General features: G+C 32.7%; 1 protein-coding gene and 1 long non-coding RNA gene across 2 annotated transcripts in view; both read right to left on the bottom strand.

The window, feature by feature from the left end:
* Nucleotides 1-20,222, bottom strand: part of LOC127708812 (thioredoxin domain-containing protein 11-like) — a 71,783-nt gene extending 51,561 nt beyond the window's left edge. Inside the window, exons 1-9 of the mRNA XM_052213951.1 lie at nt 20,049-20,222; nt 12,858-13,077; nt 11,981-12,101; nt 7,100-7,206; nt 5,041-5,131; nt 4,468-4,577; nt 3,043-3,111; nt 2,157-2,288; nt 890-1,570 (exon numbers count right to left, since the gene is read on the bottom strand). Coding sequence (XP_052069911.1) covers nt 890-1,570; nt 2,157-2,288; nt 3,043-3,111; nt 4,468-4,577; nt 5,041-5,131; nt 7,100-7,206; nt 11,981-12,101; nt 12,858-13,077; nt 20,049-20,167 — 1,650 coding nt within the window. The 5' untranslated portion in view covers nt 20,168-20,222. The remainder of the gene's footprint in view (nt 1-889; nt 1,571-2,156; nt 2,289-3,042; nt 3,112-4,467; nt 4,578-5,040; nt 5,132-7,099; nt 7,207-11,980; nt 12,102-12,857; nt 13,078-20,048) is intronic.
* Nucleotides 17,060-19,300, bottom strand: LOC127708833 (uncharacterized). The gene is made up of 2 exons (XR_007985403.1): nt 18,624-19,300; nt 17,060-18,053 (listed from the first exon to the last, which is right to left on the bottom strand). It is a non-coding gene; the product is annotated as an uncharacterized LOC127708833 (long non-coding RNA).
* Nucleotides 20,223-20,824: the final 602 nt, after the last annotated feature.

Here is a 20,824-nt window from a genome sequence, read left to right as displayed (position 1 = left end):
CGTCACCTGAACAGGTAAATTTCAGCTGTTCGGCAACTAATTAGCCTTGATTAAAATGAGAAGGTATTAAAGTATGGGTTGTTTTGATAGTACTTAATGATCATGTCACTTTTATGACCGGAAATATGTGGCTGTTAAAGGCAAAAGGTTGGGTCAAAAAGATCGCGAATTATGTTAAAATGACCGTCTCTTAAGAAAGCCTTGAAATCTAAAAAGTAGATGACCGTTTCGTGCTTTGCCCAGCCGGACTTTTACCGGACATTATACAAATGTCCGGAATATATGACCGTTTTAGAAGCCTTGATGTATATATTTATAAAGAAAAATGTTTTCACTTGCATTTGGAAAGATTTTACATTGGCAAAGGCAATTTGTAGTGCCATAATATTTATCTATATGATTTTATTCCATCTTATTTGTAAATAATTATCTTTCATCAGTATCTTTTATATATATGTATATTGGTAATAGAATAAAGTAATCTGTATTCATAAATGATAATCAACTCCTTATAAAAAATAAGGAGATGTGGTATGATTGCCAATGAGACAACTATCCACCAAAGTTTAAATGAAGTGGATGTAAGCAATTATAGGCAACCGTACAGCCTTCAACAATTAGAAAAACCCAATAGTCGGCTATAAAAGGCCCTGACAAGAAAAATATGAACCAATTCAATTGAGAAAACTAACGGCCCAACTTATAACAAAACAATTTACGAAAAACAGATATGATGGACGTGAACCGAGGACAACCACTGAACTACAGGCTTCTGACTCTGGACAGGCACATACAGAATGTGGCCGGGTTAGCCCATCAATCACTGAAGTGCCTAAATATTTATCAATGCCAGCTTTTCTGTAGGTTATAGTGATAAAATCATACTTACTTGTTTATCAATGATCACAGATACTGAAATATTACTCTCCTTTGGTACAAATGTACCTAGTCTGTCTAAAAATGCCTGATGTTTGTTTTTATCTAATAACACAACATTCACTGTTTTATTACTGCGACATTTAAAACCCGTAAATTCATAAGTCAATGGATCCCGATCAATGTCAGAACTATGTATCTTCTGTTCAGAATCGAGATACAGTGATTTTTGGAAAGACAGTCTTTTGCATTTCAACCTTGAAAAATTATTGACAAGTTTATTTACATAACCATCAGTACTACGTCTGATGCTACAGGAATGACTAGATAAAGTATCACATTGTTTACATATCAACGTCCGATACTCATTCACATTATAATGTTGATAAGAATCCAAACATGATGGAGCTCTATAATTTCCAAATCCTCTTTTGGGAATGTCTTCTTCCATAGGAGAAAATTGACAACTGTCTTTGACTTGATAATCAAACGTGCGTTTACAAAGTTCACAAATATGTTTTTGACGGTGTAAAGATACACAACATGACATGTTGCTAACAAGAGGAGGAAGGCAGTCTTTGGGTAGCACCAATGATTTCATGGCATGTTCTCTCTTTCGTCTCAATAGACCCTCCAATAAAATGATGAATGTTCTGTTATGACAGTTTCGGTACTGTAATACCAATTCTCTCAACTGAAAAAAACAAACACAGTATCAAACATTGAACAGTTAAGAAAACAATTATTTTTTATTTACATTTTTTTTTATGTTAATTACATCTTCTTAGAGTTAACATAAGAAATTCTCTGAAGCTTAATTTATATATCAATTTTATTTAATCTTTCTCACCAAACAGAAGAACTTATGTATTCTGCAATTACTGTATGTTCAAATTCACTAAAATAAGTGATATCTGATGCAGAAATATAAACATCAAGTCTGCCAAATTCCCTAAAATAAGTGATATCTGATGCAGAAATATAAACATCAAGTCTGCCAAATTCCCTAAAATAAGTGATATCTGATGCAGAAATATAAACATCAAGTCTGCAGTCTTTTGTGGTCACCTCATTATAAATAGTGATAACTTTTGATCCTCTGTTTGAACCTTATATCAGAAATATCATCAACATATTTTGTTTGCAATATATTTTTTTTTAATGAAAAATATGTATTGATGTAATGAAACATGAAATCATGAAAAATACACTAAAATACTTGGTTTAACAAATTTGGTTGAAAACTTGTAAAATCCGCAGTCAACTCTTTAACAACTCACTATGAGGTGATAGAAGTCCACTGTATGCAGCCTATTCACTGGAGCAAAGACCAATAAAACTGGTCCCCTGTTTAATTGTGTAGATAACTGTAGACTCTTATGTCCTGGAACTGATATCCATTTCACTAAGTTCTATAATTTATAAAATAAGTGGATAAGTTAAGTACACTTTCACATACTGTGGATTCATTATTATTCGTGGGATACCGATTTCTGTTGGAACAGGTGAACCATAAGTTTAAATGTTCAACGATCTTTCTTTAGGCTTGTTTACAGACTTTTGTAAAACCACAAAATCAAATGTCCAAAATTTTACCTAAATCCATGAAAAAATACAATTTTACCTTAATCAATGAAATGAAAATTGCTATCCACAAAGATTAATGAATACACAGAGCAAAGAAACAAGAAAACCATATACAAAGCAATAGCAAAAGGGTGTAGTTAAATAATCAAATCCTATAATATGAATATTGTCTATCTGGAGCAGACATACATTCTATAACTTAAATGAGATTATATTATATCTGAATTACTTTCAATGTTTTCAAATCTGTTTTATACCTTATAATTGTCTACAAATTTAAAACTCATCTCATTTCATCAATTTCTATTAAATAAATGTTTCATATCTGGTTTTCATTGCTTTTTTTCCTTCAAATTCAGAACAAAAAGGAATATAATACTAAACTATACATTTTATACTTCGTACAAAAAGTAAGCGGTAATACACTTTATAAAATATTTTTCTCTGATGTCATATAAGTCCCCAAAGACTCCCAATATTAATTTATCTGAATATTATATAAATACAACAATAAAACATATTTTTACAAAAATACAAAAATATCTACAGAACCAAGTAAAACATATATTACATTCTCACCTCATACCTGTGTTCGTTAATCCACTTGACTATACCGTCAGCAGTAAAATTATTCTTCGCTGGATATATCTGTCAACAAAATTTATTTTTAATTTCCTTAATAAAATCTCACACCACATAAAATCACAATCCCCCCAAATAATTACTTTAATATTTCATTCTTATCTTATGAAAAAGAGAGATATAGAGTATAAAGTCAATGAGACAGCAAACACTTGACATCATACATGTGAACCTCCCGGCGGGAGGACAATAATCCCGTTTTCAGGGGTCTCCTCCCGTCCTCCCGTTGAAGAGAAAAAAATCCCGTGTATGAAATATTTCATGAATGAAAACTTTCAGGTGTAACTGACAATATCTGAAGTTAAATTTTACCTGTAAATCAATGAACATGCATAATTATATGGCTTCACTTGCCAGCTTGGGTGTCAAACATACTGGTAATCAACGATTTTTACCTCAGGCCAACTGCCGTTGTGTAATAAAAACTTTGTGTATTTAAAAATATTTGAAATAAATTTTAGGTTACTTCCCTTGATTTCTCCTGTTTTAAGTTACTTTCCTTTAAATAATGAAAATTGTTAAAAGAATATAAATGAAATATAAATTGAACAAATAATCATATATGGATGGTAATTAAATGATTTTAAATGTTTTAAGACAAATAAAAAAAACAAAAATTTGGAATTTATTTGAGGGTTCTATACTTCTTTTCAAGGCTTAAGTTAAAATTTATATAAAAAGTATGACATATAAGAAGTTGGAAATTTTTAGATAGCATAAAATAAAAGATATAAATAAACTTTCTAGCTTGAAAGAATGTCCAGTTTGCAGTGATTGTTTTACTGAATAAACTCAATAAAGAAATGAAAAAGCAACAAAAAGAAGAAATTAAAGAATGTTCTAAAACAATAAAAACAATAGATTGATTAAAGATAAAGAACATTTATAAGTACAAGTAACATAATACATTTGAATGGAAAGTTGAAGAAATAACACTTTAAAACACAATTTCTACATCACACTGTTACATTTGGGACAAAACTTATGTCCATAAAAAACCTCCTGATCTGAGTCCTAATCTACTGACCAAAATTTCCCAATCTCCTGATCTGAGTTTCACAGTCCATCACATGTATGTGACACAAAAAATAATTATATCTAGTATATTAATAATATTTTTCAAAATTAAGACATTACTTTACTCTAGCTATTCAACATTTGAATTTTTTTTTGGCTATGATTAAGAACATTAAGCAGTTAACATATGTGTAAGTTACCAGACCAAAAAGGTTCTCTGTATAAAGCCATTAAAACTGTTTAAATGAAAGGGAACTTACAGAAATAACACTTTGATTACCGAACTGTGGTAAAGAAGATTTTTTATTTCAATATAAAAATTTTCTTTTGTACACAAATACTCACAAATGATCCATTTAAATTAAGTATAACAAACTGTTTTGTATCATTCATCCCCAATAGCTGTGACAGTAAAGGTTTATTGACTATACTAAATTTTACAGGTTGAAGATGATCTGAAATTAAAAAGAAGTAATATTACAAACAAATTGTCTATTAAAGGCTGTAGACAACAAAATTTTGTCAAAAAGAGTATCATTTTAAGTTGAATAACAAGAAGTTGCATGTGATGTCATGCAATATATACCCCCACTTCTAATTGAACCTTGATGAACACAAATAAAGTGTCCATAGGACACCATGCCTCTCTTGCACTATCATATTTCCATGTTCAGTGAACCACAAAACCAAAACCCTCATTAGACATATATATATAACAGTTCATTTAATAATAAACATGTGTACTTAGTTTCAAGTTATGGTGACCAACTACCTTAAACAAAATTTTAACCTACCTTAAACCAAAATGTTATCCTATCTTAAACCAAATTTTAACCTGATTGGGAATGAAAGGATGGAAGAATAATACATATATACATAGACTAACCTTTATATATACTATTTATTATAGATACTTACTCCACTCAATCATCCTCATAGCTGATATATAGTAGGTTTTGTATCCTGGTGGTGTTGGGGTTGACAGATCAAAATTGCCAATCACAACATTCTGTAATAGGAAACAAGAATACCTTAATAAATCTGTTTAACTAGGGAAATATAACAAATACACTAAAAACTCTTTCCCCAGACTACATCAAAAGACATCAAGCTCTGTATACATGAAAACTATGGTCAGAGAAGGAAAGCACTTTAAAAAGTATTATGAATATGTGTTTATTTTCAACTTATTTTTACAGGTTTCTCAACACCCGTCTTATTTGTCTTTTTATTTTTGGCCATGGCCTTGTAAGTTTGTTTTCGATCTATGAGTTTGACTGTCCCTCTGGTATCTTTCGTCCCCCTTTTAATGAATACATTTGTATAACATTGTACATTGTAATATATTTTCAGGTAAAAGGAAGACAACTCAAATTCATCAAATTCATAAAATGTCCATAACCATTCAAATGTTTTATTAGTCCAAAGATCGCGCTAATGTCTGAGTCACTGGGGCAATGGGATGTCAGAGTGCAGTTCATTTTGAAAACATGAAAATTGCTTAGGCAAGTTTCTGTCACAAAGTTACAATAGGTCCATTATCAAGCTGATTGATCATACACCATTTCTTTCCTCGTTTGTGCTACAGGAGGGAAGTTGTTTAATAAATGTATGTACTATTTATTCACCACATACTCTCCTGTAGCACAAACTATAATGAATCTTAAGACAGAAACTTGTTGCCCCTAGCCTTCGTCTGCAATTTCCATGTTTCTACCTAGAATGCTCTCTGGCATCCGTGTCCCCCGCAAGTCCAAACCTACTGCCGTCAAAGAGATCAGAGCAATATTTGACTATACTTGAATTCCATTATTTAACAACAGGGGTTTTTCCTGGGTACTTTGGGAAAAAGGACCCTGGCCAGTTTTGGGAATTTTTTTTACACGATTTTCAATGAAACTGGGAAAACAAAAAATATACCAGATGTGAATTTTAGTGTGTTTAGTTCATTAAAAATTATCTTTTTTTGTGAAAATAAAGTAAGAAACTACATGATTGCTACTTATAATTTCATTTTCTGTTCTTTTTTTTTTAAACTTGACAACAAGGCACTCAATATAAAAATAAGGAGATCAAGTTTATAGTAGTATCAAAATATCATAGTTCTTAAGGGGCACATGTGATAAAAGTTTACAGCCTTTTTTATCTTCAAAGACAGTAACAGTTTAGGAATAGAAATAAGATGTATGTTAACTGGTCAAGCAGGCTTACTGCCTAACACTTTTCTAAATTCACTTGCTCTTCCAGATTTTTACTGGCCTTTCAAAATTGAGAAAAAATTACCTCTTGGATCTGTAGTTATATATTTACATAATAAAAACATCTAATATCAATATTTTTAGTGATTAAGAAAAGTGTCACATTTTATTGGATTTTGACATGAAAATTTGTGAACTAAAAATAATTTTGAGTTTCAGTATAAAATATTTCTTGTTTCTTATTTCTTTTTCATATATCTTTTGGTTTTCAATTCGAGAGTTTATATTTTATAGCTGTATTTTGTCACGTGCCTGGAATTTTTGTTTATTTATTGTAATTGATCGGCAAACCCGGAATTAGCCTTATTCGCTTCAGGAATCTGATCCAGTACTGTAATTGTCTCTGCTTTATAGCGGCCATTGCTTGTCAATGTTGTTTTTGTCAGTCAGATGTGTTTTACTCAGATTTACTCATTATTTGTTGGCGATTTTCTGCATGAAGCTAGCGGTTAAACAAAATGAACATCGCTGTCATGAATTATAAAGATGAAAATGAATTTTCAGATCGTTTGGGAATTTTGCTCCCAAAATTGGTAAAATGTAGGGTTTTTGCCATTGGGAATGGGTCCGAATACTGGACCCTGTGGAATGCTAGAAAAATCCATGAACAATGTTATAAAGTTTTATCATAGCTGTATAGTTTTACTGCAGTTCCAAAATAAATATACTTAAAATATCTTTATATTGTCTTGTCACCCCTGCCGTCTTAAATCACTTACATCATGTAAAGCTGAAAAGTTATTAATACTCTCTACAGAATGTAATAAGGTGATTGGATATAAAATATCTTCAACAAATCTAACAAGTTCATCTGCTGTAGGAATACCTGAAAAATACAAAATAATTTTTAATAGTGTCAATATTCATGTATTGTTTTCTTCTAAAATATATACAATCTGGAATGGAGCTGGTATGATAAGGACACTTTTTGAGCCACTTCAATTTTAAATAAAATGCTTCGCTGGGGCGCAGCTTGATACGACCGCAGAGGTCGAACCCTGAACAGTTGGGGCAAGTATGGACACAACATTCAAGCTTGATACAGCTCTGAATTTGGATTGTTATTAAATATTTGACACAGCATAGGTTTCTGACACAGAAAGAATGTGGTCTAAGAACTTGAATTTTTTTAATTTACCTATTATGGTCCAATGTCCAAAATCAAAATACATGGTTAGATTCAGCATATCAAAGAACCCCATATATTCAATTTTTGTTAAAATCAAACAAAGTTTAATTTTGGACCCCAACTTGGACAAACTTGAAAACTGGGCCCATAATCAAAAATCTAAACACATGTTTAGATTCAGCATATCAAAGAACCCCAAGAATTCAATTTTTGTTAAAATCAAACTAAGTTTAATTTTGGACCCTTTGGACCTCAATGAAGACCAATTTAAAAAACGGGACCCAAATTAAACATCTAAAAACACGGTTAGATTTGGCATATCAAAGAACCCCAATAATTCAATTTTTGATGAAATCAAACAAAGTTTAGTTTTGGACCCTTTTGACCTCAATATGAACCAATTTGATAGCAGGGCCTACAAATAAAAAATCTAAATACATGGTTAGATTCAGCATATCAAAGAACCTCATATATTCAATTTTTGTTGAAATCAAACAAAGTTTAATTTTGGACCCCAATTTGGACCAACTTGAAAACTGGGCCCATAATCAAAAATCTAAATACATGTTTAGATTCAGCATATCAAAGAACCCCATATATTCAATTTTTGTTGAAATCAAACAAAGTTTAAATACTGGACCCTATCTTGGACCAACTTGAAAACTGGGCCCATAATCAAAAATCTAAACACATGTTTAGATTCAGCATATCAAAGAACCCCAAGAATTCAATTTTTGTTAAAATCAAACTAAGTTTAATTTTGGACCCTTTGGACCTGAATGTAGACCAATTTAAAAAACAGGACCCAAAATTAAAAATCTAAATACACGGTTAGATTTGGAATATCAAAGAGCCCCAATAATTCAATTTTAGATGAAATCAAACAAAGTTTAATTTTGGACCCTTTTGACCTCAATATGAACCAATTTGATAATGGGGTCCACAAATAAAAAATCTAAATACATGGTTAGATTCAGCATATCAAAGAACCCCATATATTCAATTTTTGTTGAAATCAAACAAAGTTTAATTTTGGACCCCAATTTGGACCAACTTGAAAACTGGGCCAAAAATCAAAAATCTAAATACATGTTTAGATTCAGCATATCAAAGAACCTCATATATTCAATTTTTGCTAAAATCAAACAAAGTTTAATTTTGGACCCTTTGGACCATAATGTAGACTATTTTGAAAACTGGACCCAAAATTAAAAATCTAAATACACTGTTAGATTCGGCATAACAAATAAATAAATGTGATCAAAGATTTTACAAATCTAATGCGCCATACTGTGCAATTAAAGATTACTTCTTGAAATTTTTCAATATTTGAAATTTGAAAAAAAAATAATATTTGAAGAATAATTCTTTTTAATTTCTGAAATCTGAAATGAGAAAAAATTGACCCCCCACAATTTCTTTTTATCCCACCCCCCCCCCCCCCCCTTTTTTTCCCCCAAAAAATTCTTTCCCTCAAGATATGGTCATAATCTCAATTCAAATTTCCAATGGAGTTGGCAACCATAATTACCCATTTAATTTTACCATAGTGCTAACTTAATCTATTTTATAATAGAATTAAAAATATAGTGTCAAATCTTTCATATGGATTTTTTTGTTAAATAAAATGATGCAACATTTGCAGATATTTTTACTGGTCTTCCTTTATAAATATGCATTTCTTTAAACATAATTTAAAAGCAGTGTAAGGGAAGTAACCAAAACGTTGTATTTGGATTACCTCCCTTACACTGTTTTATATTATCTTTATTGTTCATAAACCATTACTTTATACATAATTTAAAAGCAGTGTAAGGGAGATAATTTCAATGATGTATTTGATTTATCTCCCTTACACTGCTTTAAATTATGTTTTGTACTAAAGTATTTGTCCATTAACCAGGACAACCTTGTTTTCCCCCCTTTTTTGCCCCTAATTCCTAAACGGTTTGAGCCATAACCCCCCAAAGCAAATCCTAACCATCCCTTTGTGGTATGGAAACTTGTAGTATAATTTCAGAGATCCATACACTGTTCCACAGTTATTGTCTGGAAACTAAAAAATGCTTATTTTTGGCCCCTAATTCCTTAACTGTTGGTACCATAACCCCCAAAATCAATCCCAACCTTCCTTTTGTGGTATTTAACCTTATGGTAAAATTTCAAAAAGATCCATTCACTTAAACTAAAGTTAGAGTGCGAAAACCAATGTGTCTTCGGACAACGACGACGCCGGACGACGACGACGACGCCAACGTCATACCAATATACGACCACAAAAATTTTTTTGCGGTCGTATAAAAATAAGTATTATAAATCTATCACATAAATATAAAATAAATGGAAAATGTGCCATGAGACAATGATGATGCCTCTGCTTGCATATAACATTATAAAGGGAACAGTAAAAGTGACGCCACCCAAAGTCGATCTTGATCTGTGTTTTATTGTAATAAGCATTGTGTACAAGTTTCATAACATTTGGTTGAGGCAAACTAAAGTTAAAGAACGGAAACCAATTTTGGGACAGACAAAAGTAACACTTAATGCCCCCTTCGCAGTGGGGGAGGGGGGGGGGGGCAAAATAGAGTCAGTGAGATATCAGAAATAATGTGTTTGATCCTGTCTTATATAATTGCTTTATGCCATCAAACTTCTGGAATTTAAGAAAACCTAGTTATAATGCCAAAATTGTCTCTTTTGCAGGCATCTAATTTATATTTAAATGTGATAAACAGCCTGACCGAAAAATGATATATTGCGTATGATGTCTTATACAAAGATTGATTTTATTCAAACACATTTTAGGGTACTACTGTGTTCAAATTTGATTCAATCAATTTTGATTACATATCCCAATTATTACATATCAAAAATAACATCTGAGCTGCCAACTGTCCCGATCTATGTGGGATTTCCACCATTTGAGCCCATATATATTCATTCAAACAATATAGTAATAGATTAAAAACACTTGCATGTACATGCATGACCATATAAGAGGAGCATTATGTCCTCTTGAGCCTAAAATCCCCCATGGAGATTTAGAAAATCTGGCAGGTATGTAATATTTCTTCTGCCCTAATACCATAGCCTATGAATACTGTGTAAACAATTAACTGTAGGGACACATCAATTTCTACTTAATGAAATTAAGAATCTAGTGATTTAAGAGTGGAAAATCTGATTTTTTACCATGTATTTTCATATTTTTACCAAAATATATAATAAATTGCTTCACCGAGCGCAGCTGGATACGACCGCAGAGGTCCAACCCTGAACAGTTGGGGCAAAAATGGACGCAATATTCGCGCTTGATACAGGTCTGTATTTTGGATTGGAATTAAATATTTGACACATAAAAGGTTTCTGACACAGAATAACTGTAGTCAAAGAACTTGGAATTGGTTATATGATTTGAATTTATATTCAATTTTTGCTTTTGTGCAATACACTTTGCTGTTGCGAATTGACCACCCCTCCCCCCACAAAAAAAATTAAAAAATTTACCTCCCCTTTTTTTTTTGCTTTTGTGCAATACACTATGCTGTTGTGTATTAACCCCCACCCCACTTTTATTTTGCAAAAAAAATAATTTTGAAGAATTTTTCCTTTTAATTTCTGAAATCTGAAATGAGAATTTCTTTTTACCCCCCACCCCCCCCCCCCCCCCCCCCACCCTTTTTCCCCAAAAAAAATTCTTTCCCTCAAGAAATGGTCATAATCTCAATTCAAATTTCCAATGGAGTTTGCAACCATAATTACCCATTTAAATTTACCATAGTGCTAACTTAATCAATTTTATAATAGAATTTAAAATATGGTGTCAAATCTTTCATATGGATTTTTTTGTAAAATAAAGATGCAACATTTGCAGATATTTTTACTGGTCTTCCTTTATAAATATGCATTTCTTTAAACATAATTTAAAAGCAGTGTAAAGGAGGTTATTCAAATGATGTATTTGAATTACCTCCCTTACACTGCTTTAAATTATGTTTTGTACTAAAGTATTTGTCCATTAACCAGGACACCCTTGTTTTCCCCCTTTTTTGCCCCCAATTCCTAAACGGTTTGAGCCATAACCCCCCAAAGCAAATCCTTACCATCCCTTTGTGGTATGGAAACTTGTGGTATAATTTCAGAGAGATCCATACACCGTTCCACAAGTTATTGTCTGGAAACTAGAAAAATGCTTATTTTTCGCCCCTTTTTGGCCCCTAATTCCTTAACTGTTGGTACCATAACCCCAAAATTCAATCCCACCCTTCCTTTTGTGGTATTGAACCTTATGGTAAAATTTCATAGAGATCCATTCACTTAAACTAAAGTTATTGTGCGAAAACCAATGTGTCTTTGGACGACGACGACGCCAACGTCATACCAATATACGACGTTAAAAAGTCAGTTCCATATTGCTCAAAATTTACAAAATCTGTTTTTTAGTTGAGGTAAAAATAAATTTAACTACCATTAAATCTGAAGCCATCTAGATTGGTATGATAAACATATAATTCTGGATACTTTAGAAATTTATAAGTGTTTCGACAGCTTCCTTCAGGCCACCAACAGTTCACACCAACAAACTTTACCTAAAAAAAAGGAATTTCTATTTTTAGTAATCAACTGATATTTTGATGCTACATTGTACATGTGTCAAATAATTTCATTTTATTTTCATAAAGCAACAAATATTAGGGATCAATACTGATTTGCGTTTTATAAGGCTTACTAAATGTTTTCTATTATGTATTGAAATGTTATGCATAAAATTTACCAAGGATATTGAAAAGGATAGTAATGCTCTACACTATTTAAAACTGTTTAAAATCTTCTTGCTCAGAATTAAGTGCCAATACTATGAGAACATGATTTCCATGTCAGAAGATGAGATCTCTTAGCTAGCTATCAGTAACAGTGCTTTCTTTTTTTTATATAGCTTTTCATAAAACCTATAGCTTAGTTTTGTCTAATTATAATACAGGAGCGAAATCTTTTTTTTTTCTTGAGAGTGACAATTGCACCATTTTCTGTAAACTTTTTTATTCCAGTAAACAAAATATTTAGAGGAAAGCTGAGCAGCTGAATTCTCAGAGAACTAGTGTAACCCCATTTTTTGTTGTTGCAGTTTTTGTTAGTCTATGATGAATTCATACACAACTGGTATAACTCTTGCCATAGTACAGCTTGACATAGGGTACACACACTTATTTACTATTGAAGCTCCAATATATATATGTGCGGTTCCAGATATGAATATATAACAGAGTTACACTAGTTTATACAGAACTCATACATCCCTCTTTAAATCTTGATCAATGGATTAACAAATGGTTCAAAAAAGATACCTTATCAATCAAATATTTTGCTGCCTTTTGAAATTCTTCTCTAACACTAACAGACTGGGCACACCAAGGAGCATAATACATTACAAATAGTATCTCTTCTTTCTGTAGGAGGTCCACTATGGGATTCATGTTTCCATAAGGAAAGTCTATAACCGCTGATCCAGCTGGGAAAAATCGGCGAGGAGGTTTTGCTTGTGATGTCAAAGTAGCTTGCCTCAAACTGCAAATAGAAAAATGAAAAGAAAGCTTGTATTGATTTATTGCTACAAGGTGAGTGTGACATAAATGACCAATGTCAAAGTTTACATGTACATTGTTTCATATCTGCTTCACAATCTTCAGGGATCTCCATGACCTGTTTTAAGATAGTGCACTGCCATCATTAAATTATCTTCCGCCATAGCAAATGATCCCCTCCATTGTCAAAATTTGTTTTTCGTTTTGCTAGCGGCCGCCATTTTTGTTAGCAATTATATTCAATTGCATAACCTTTTTTGAACTCGATATAAACCTATAACATAAATTTCATAAAAATCTGGCAAGAATTGTACACATTAGAGCACTCTCAAAGCAAATTTCCATATAATTGATAATTCCAAGGGCATAACTCTTTTTAAAATTATTGATCGGCACTGATTTTCGAACTAATCAAGGACATTGCTAATATAAACCTATGATATTTTCATAAAATTCTGGCAAGAATTGTACACATGAGAGTGCTAACAATGCAATTTTCCATATAAATAATGTTTCCAAGGGACATAACTCTTTCAAAAATTACTGATCGGCACTGATTTTCAAACTTGTCAAAGACATTGCTGATATAAACCTATGATATTAGTTGCATAAAAATTTGGCAAGAATTGTACAAATGAGAGAGCTAACAATGCAATTTTCCATATAATTAATGTTTCCAAGGGGTATAACTCTTTTAAAAATAATTGGCACTGATTTTCGAACTTGTCAAAAACATTGCTGATATAAGTTTCATAAAAATCTGGCAAGAATTGTACATGTGTGAGCGCTAACAAGACCAGACGGACGGTCGGACAGATGCCCGGTATTCCTATGTCTCCCGCAACGCATTGTGCGGGGGGGAAAAATCCAGTTACGAAGAAAAAAGTTTAACAAGTCGAACACATGCTTTTATATTAAATTACGTAATCAGCATCCCCCTTTTTAAACGAGTACAAATTAAGACATAAAACAGAGAACATAATTTCATGCCAAATAACACGAGTACAACAATTATTGATAATATTGAATCACTTTACAAGTTTAAAAAGTAAATACATGAATATTAACTGCAACTTGATAATCTGAAGAAATTTCGTATCTTAATTCCGAATTCATTTCGTAGTTTACAATCAAATTATTACATCCGGTTTACATTCAGAATCGAAAGATGCATGTTGCATAGTCTATTACTATGAAATTTGCAATTTAAAGTCATTAAAACCATTTAAGTTGTAAACTTTTGCCCTCCAACATGTACAAAACGTTCTTCCGTTTTACCAAACGGGTACGAAACTTCTTGTTGTTGATGCTGCAAATCGTCAATATCAGTTCATGACTTCTGAATTTGACAGAGAAAAAAAGATCCCCCTGATTTTTAAGTCCTAAACAATTACCAAAATAGCAAGAAAACTTGGGAACCTTAAGGACAGCTTGTGGTCATTCTTGACTAAGGGGGAGCCATGCAGGCTTGATATTGGAATTGTTACAAATGACAATGAATGAAAATATTGGTTATTCTATAATGAAATAAATATAATAAGCAATATATCAGTCTGTTCACCATTCCTTACATAGAAATGGAGGAATGAAATACTTTGGATCAGAACACGCCTTAGACATGTTAGACGTGGTGTTTTATCATGGTTTTTCTACAAATTTAGATTTGTTTCATTGATTTTGTTTTTGGTAACTTAAATGTGTTTTGCCCAAATTAAAGATCTAACCAAATAGGTGTGGATGGAGTGAATCTTTATGAGCTTTTTCCATTGCAAGTAATGAGGCCAAATCTTAACCCTGACAGGAGAGTCACATACAGGGTTATTTTAAATTAAATCTACCCAAACTGTACTGAGCTATACAAAACCCAACTACAGCAGACAACGTGTTACGCTATGCAGAGTTACTACATAAACAGAGAAGTTTTTGGATGGTGGATTTTCTGGACAGATGGATGGCTGCTTTAAAGTTCAGCTGCAAATTAAATGCATATAGACCACTTTCAAATTCTTGCACTTTCCCGTAAATTTCCTATGTCACAACGCTTTTGTTATTACGTCACAGTGAGAACCGATGACGTCGTTTATGATAAATGATCTCAGGTCAACCGGTGTAACTCATTCATGAATCAAAGCACGAAAGTGCTGTAAAGGCAGTTAATTACAGGTTGTGTGTATTTTAAGTCCACATAAGACTCATCAGTGACGTTCAGATCAAAATAGTAACAAAGCCAAACAAGTACAAAGTTGAAGAGCATTGAGGACCCAAAATTCCAAAAAGTTGTGCCAAATACGGCTAAGGTAATCTATTCCTTGGATAAGAAAATCCTTAGTTTTTTCATTGGCAATCATAACACATCTCCTTATTTATATAATGATCTATATTCAACGACCTCAGGTACAAAAAAAAAATATGTAACTAAACTATGATGGGAAATCTTTGACTTCTTTCTTTTATATAAACTTTTGATTTGGTACCATAGAACTATGTAGAGTAAATGTACATTGCAACATGTCAACTCTTTCAACTCCAAGCAAAATTATATTTCCAAGCATAAAGTAATTTATGAATGAAAAAAGGAGTTCTTAATTAAGAAATAAACTGATTCGCTGAGCGCAGCTGGATACACCCGCAGAGGTCCAACCCTGAACAGCTGGGGCAAAAATGGACACAATATTCAAGCTTGATACAGGTCTGAATTTGGATTGTAATTAAATATTTGACATATTATAGTTTCTGAATAAATGTAGTCAATGAACTTGAAATCGGTTATATGAATTGAATTTATATTCAATTAAAGATTTCTTGCTGTTGTGCAATACACTGTGCTGTTGCGCAATACTTAATAAATCTGTTGCCAGACTATAAACAAATAAAGTTCAATTTCTTCTCAATGTCATGTTTGAAATTTATGAAAATCAATAGGGAGATTACATGAATAGCTATAAATAATTCACCAAAGTTTCATGTGAACTGCTTAAAGCATTTTTGAGTTGTTGTCCAAAAACTGGAAAATCCCCCCTTTTTTAATGAATAAAACCCCATAACTCAGAAATGTAAAATCTAAAATTTATAAAATTCTAAAGGGAGCTTACAGATTGATAATTTAGTCTTAGATGCAAGATTTTTTTATCAGTTGTTAGTGGCTTTGAACTAGCTGTCAGTAACTGTGAGTACTCTCAGATCTGTACTTAGTGTTTTTTTGTTGTTTGGATGTACAACTACCCGACCATGTCCACTTGTATTTGTATTTATCCATCTGATGAGTTTAGCCTCTTTCAACTGATTTTTATAGTTCTTTCTTATATTGTACTGTTACACCACTGTCCCAGGTTAGGGGGAGGGTTGGGATCCCGCTAACATGTTTAAGCCCGCCACATTCTGTATGTACATGTATGTGCCTGTCCCAAGTCAGGAGCCTGTAAAAGTGTAATTCAGTGGTTGTCGTTTGTTTATGTGTTGCATATTTGTTATATTTGTTCATTTTTTTTACATAAAATAGGCCGTTAGTTTTCTTGTTTGAATTGTTTTACATTGTCATTTCGGGGCCTTTTATAGCCGACTGTGCGGTATGGGCTTTGCTCATTGTTGAAGGCCGTACTGTGACCTATACATGTAGCTGTTAATTTCTGTGTCATCTGGTCTCTTGTGCATGTGTGGAGAGTTGTCTCATTGGCAATCATACCACATCTTCTTTTTTATATTTACATCAACAGATATAAAAAATTCACCAAAGTCAAGGTGAGACAACAAAACTTAGTTGTAAGATCTCTGAAATTTTTTACAGGGTACGAGTTTTTCTCATTGTTGGAGATTGTACGGTGACAGTAACACCTGTAACTGCTTAAACCCATTTCTTATGCACTTTAGTTTGATAAACTCACTGAAAATCATACCACATCTCATTTTTATATGCATTACAATTTACATGTGCATGTAATTGTAAATATATATATATCAGAACAAAATTCATTGCATCACTTTTATTTATGCATCCTTTGGCACAATACAAGTTCTAAAATTACACAACATAAAACAACTAAATGTTATTTCAGATGAAAGTTTTGTTTCAGTTCCATTCATAGGATTTATTAGAATTTTGTATGTTTTGCAAAGTCCAATAATTCGCTCTATGTGACATAGAGACATAGTTGACTAAACCACCAGGTGTCGAACATTCAAGAATTTTCAGTGTTTCTGTTTTTATTTGATGAAAAGGTTGCCTGAGCTCTAGGAGCTTTAGTTTTTATCACGGGATATTCTGTGCTGTCAATAATAATCCAAGTCGTAGGAAACTTTAATTTGAAGTTGGATGGTGAAAAATACCTGACTAAACCACTAGATGGCCAAGTGTTAGCCTCACACCACTGTTTAGACATAAAAACAATCCATGTATACACAATGTTCTTAACACTAGATTCAATCTAGAATCTAGGCAGTTCAAAGTTGGTTGTATGATGCCTCAATTTCATCAAAGTCATAAAAAAACTGATTTTCAACTGACACCCTATCAATTTGAAAATATATGTATCTCAAACAATGTGCTGCTGGACCAAGTGTGGTCAAAACAAATAAAAATTTAGTATACAACTCTAAACCGGTATAAAAATGCATGGCTGTGTCACGTGTCTTCATTTCAAAATTCTCTGCTGAAAACATAGGCATTGATGGTGTTTGCGTAATTCCATCTGTGAAGCTCAACATTAGCTCGGCAGTTGGTGGTGGACAGTCATAAATCCTTTCTGCAGTATGAATGACTTCTTCAGGAAAACCAACTTTACAATCAAAACTTTCCTCTAGATTTCTACTACAATATTCATCAAGTTTAGTTCTTTTGTTTTCACAGGAAACTGCCCTGATTTTTCTTTTTGCGGACGATTCAGTCTCTTGCTTGGTCCAGGAAAATACAATGTAGGCTGGGAATGGCAGTAGACTTAAGTCTCTGTATGGTGGGTTTGCGCCCTGAAAAAGGTTATAAAACATTAGTTTTTTGATAATTAAATGAACTTCCATTAGCAATGTATACTTTGTACTACCTGGCGAAATATTAACTAGATTTATTCATTACAATCTGGATAAAACTATGTTTGCCTGATTCAATGTATGTTATGTAAATCCAAAGGACAAACAATGAGAGACTTATGCAACAAACGTACATTGTTTGTACCTAAATAACTATAATATAGATGAGAGCATGTCATTGTTTTGTTCCTGTTTACATTGTCATTGATATTTTTCAAGAAAGTCTATGAGGCATAGCTTATGCATTCCTGTCATTACTACATTAGCATAATTACTGCTAAAATAATTCTCAGTATGATATACCTCTTGTAAGAAATCATTATAATTGTAGCAATCACCAAAAAATCTCAAACAGATCACATTGAATCGTAATCCAAAAAATTATGACGTCTTGAATTACCCACCCCCTTTTATTCTAAAACGATAATTGCGATTGTAAACAGACTTTGGTTTATTCGCATGGCGATTACATATATAACTATATATTTCACAAAGAAAATAGAGTTTTACCATGAATAGTTTCCTGCACGTAGTCTTTTTCAGTAAAACGTGCCTTGCAAACAACAGCTGATTGAGATGGACTCCACGATATCATCGTGTTCTCGTCCAATCTGCGTATGGGCCATGGCGTTGATCCAACTTATCCTTCTTTTTAAGTCATTTGGAAATGCATGTCCTCCTCTTAAATGACATCCAGGTACACAACAACAAGTACTTGGCATCGTTAATTAAAAATATAACTGAAATAGTTGCACAGTGCAGAAACCGGAAGTAGAGGAACAGGATCCGCTACCACGGCGCCACCTATTCAGGAACGATAATTTGCTACTTTATATAACTGCGAAATTACAATAACGTTATACGGGTTCACGTGCATAAACAGAAATTCGCTTTAAATTGTATAATATAATTCATGTTCAGTCGACCTTTAATTATTATATCAACGACTGAAATGATTTAAAAACATCTAGATTGCAGATAACACTCGAAATTAACCCGAGCTCTTTCCACACGGAATTCAAATAATTCTAGTTTGTCAATCGGTTGACTGCTTATAATGCAAAATACTAATATATCAAAAGTTTTTAAAACTAACAAAACACAATGATCGTTTCTCTATTTCCCAATGTAAATGAAATGAAACAAAAAACATTTTATATCGCAATAAGAAGAGGAGAGAATTCAACATTTCCCGATCTACTTGGAGTCTAATGACCCCCCACGTAGATAAGTTGGATATCGCGGAAGGAAGGATTAACCCGGCAACTTGAAAGGCATTAAAGCACTGCCTTTAAAAACAACTCAAGATAAGTGTATTAAGGACGAGAATGTGTTAATGTTGATCTCAAGGTAATAGTCTGCAGGAAGACATGTCACCTTACACTAACACATTATTCTGACTCCCAGCCGACCAGGCTTTGCTGTTACTCTTTGATATGGCATGCTTAGCAGAGAAGAAGCAAATACAAATTTTTAAGTCTTTAGTTCGACCTGGCCAGGGTTTGAACCCACAACCTCCCCTACTTGAAGCGAACACTCTACCATCCGACCACTAAGGTGGTTCCTGACGGTGAATTAACTGTACTGACTGAATGTGGCAAAAGAAGATGTGTACTAATGTAAGTACCCTCAACACATATGAACATAAACAGATAAATAGTGTACTTGTATGCCCCAGGGTTTAATTTATTATCATTAATTGGAAAATAACTAGTTACTCCATGTACTCATGTATTTTCAGAGGAGAAATAAAATGTTTGTTGGACACTACATGGTTTATATATGAATGAAATGTTACAATTGCAGATTGCATTTTCTGTTGATGCAGATTTAAAACACATTTGCACCAGCTATAAGCAAGTTTCACTTTGCACCTTGTACATCATCATGTTGAATGTGAGCAGTATTTGTGAGAATAAGAAGTCATTTCGTTACCTGGGGAGCAATGCAAGAAGGGACAAAATAAGCCCCGTTGTACACACACATATTCTTGAATATCTAGCCATCCAACGCCCGAAACTCTTTACTGCTTTGAGACCCCTTATCGGCCTCATGTGTTGTTTTCGCCATTAGTTTACATCCACGTCAGATCACGTTCAATGCGAGATTTCAGTGAATGTGGCAAAAACAAGAGGCCAACAGCTAACAGTCGGCGCACTCGAATATTTTACAAGTGCCTTTTCCGTTCGAATATGCTTATCAAATAAGAACATAAGAAAATAATAAAAAAAAGAAACGGCATATATTCAATCTGGATCTCTATGCGTATGGATTTATTTCACAAACGAGCCCCTGAATTTCACCCGTCAGACAAGTTAAAAAAGTACAACCGTTGAAAAATACGAACCCAAAGATACATTAAAAAAAGAAGGAGTTCACGCAGTGGAAGTTCATAAAAAACTGAAAAATAAAACGTTTGACTTTATCAACCAACAGGAACGAATGAAAAAAAACTTGTCATATTCCTGACTGGTACTGGCAATTGCCGAAGAAAATGGTTGGTTAAACCTGGTAATAGTATACTGAAGATTTAAAGCATAAACACTGTTTTCTTTGGAAATCTGTTCGTAAAAACACATTTGAACACATTTTAAGTGAAAGTTCGATTTTTTATTGTTTAAAGGTAAGAAAATAGAAACAAGAAAGGAAAGACAATTACAATCGCCATTGTTGTTTTCTCTTTTAAAAAAAAACAACCTATTGTTTCTGTA

The sequence above is a fragment of the Mytilus californianus genome, unplaced genomic scaffold (assembly GCF_021869535.1).
Source record: "Mytilus californianus isolate M0D057914Y unplaced genomic scaffold, xbMytCali1.0.p SCAF_7, whole genome shotgun sequence".
NCBI lineage: Eukaryota > Metazoa > Mollusca > Bivalvia > Mytilida > Mytilidae > Mytilus > Mytilus californianus.
This window is presented reverse-complemented; position numbering and strand designations above follow the sequence as displayed.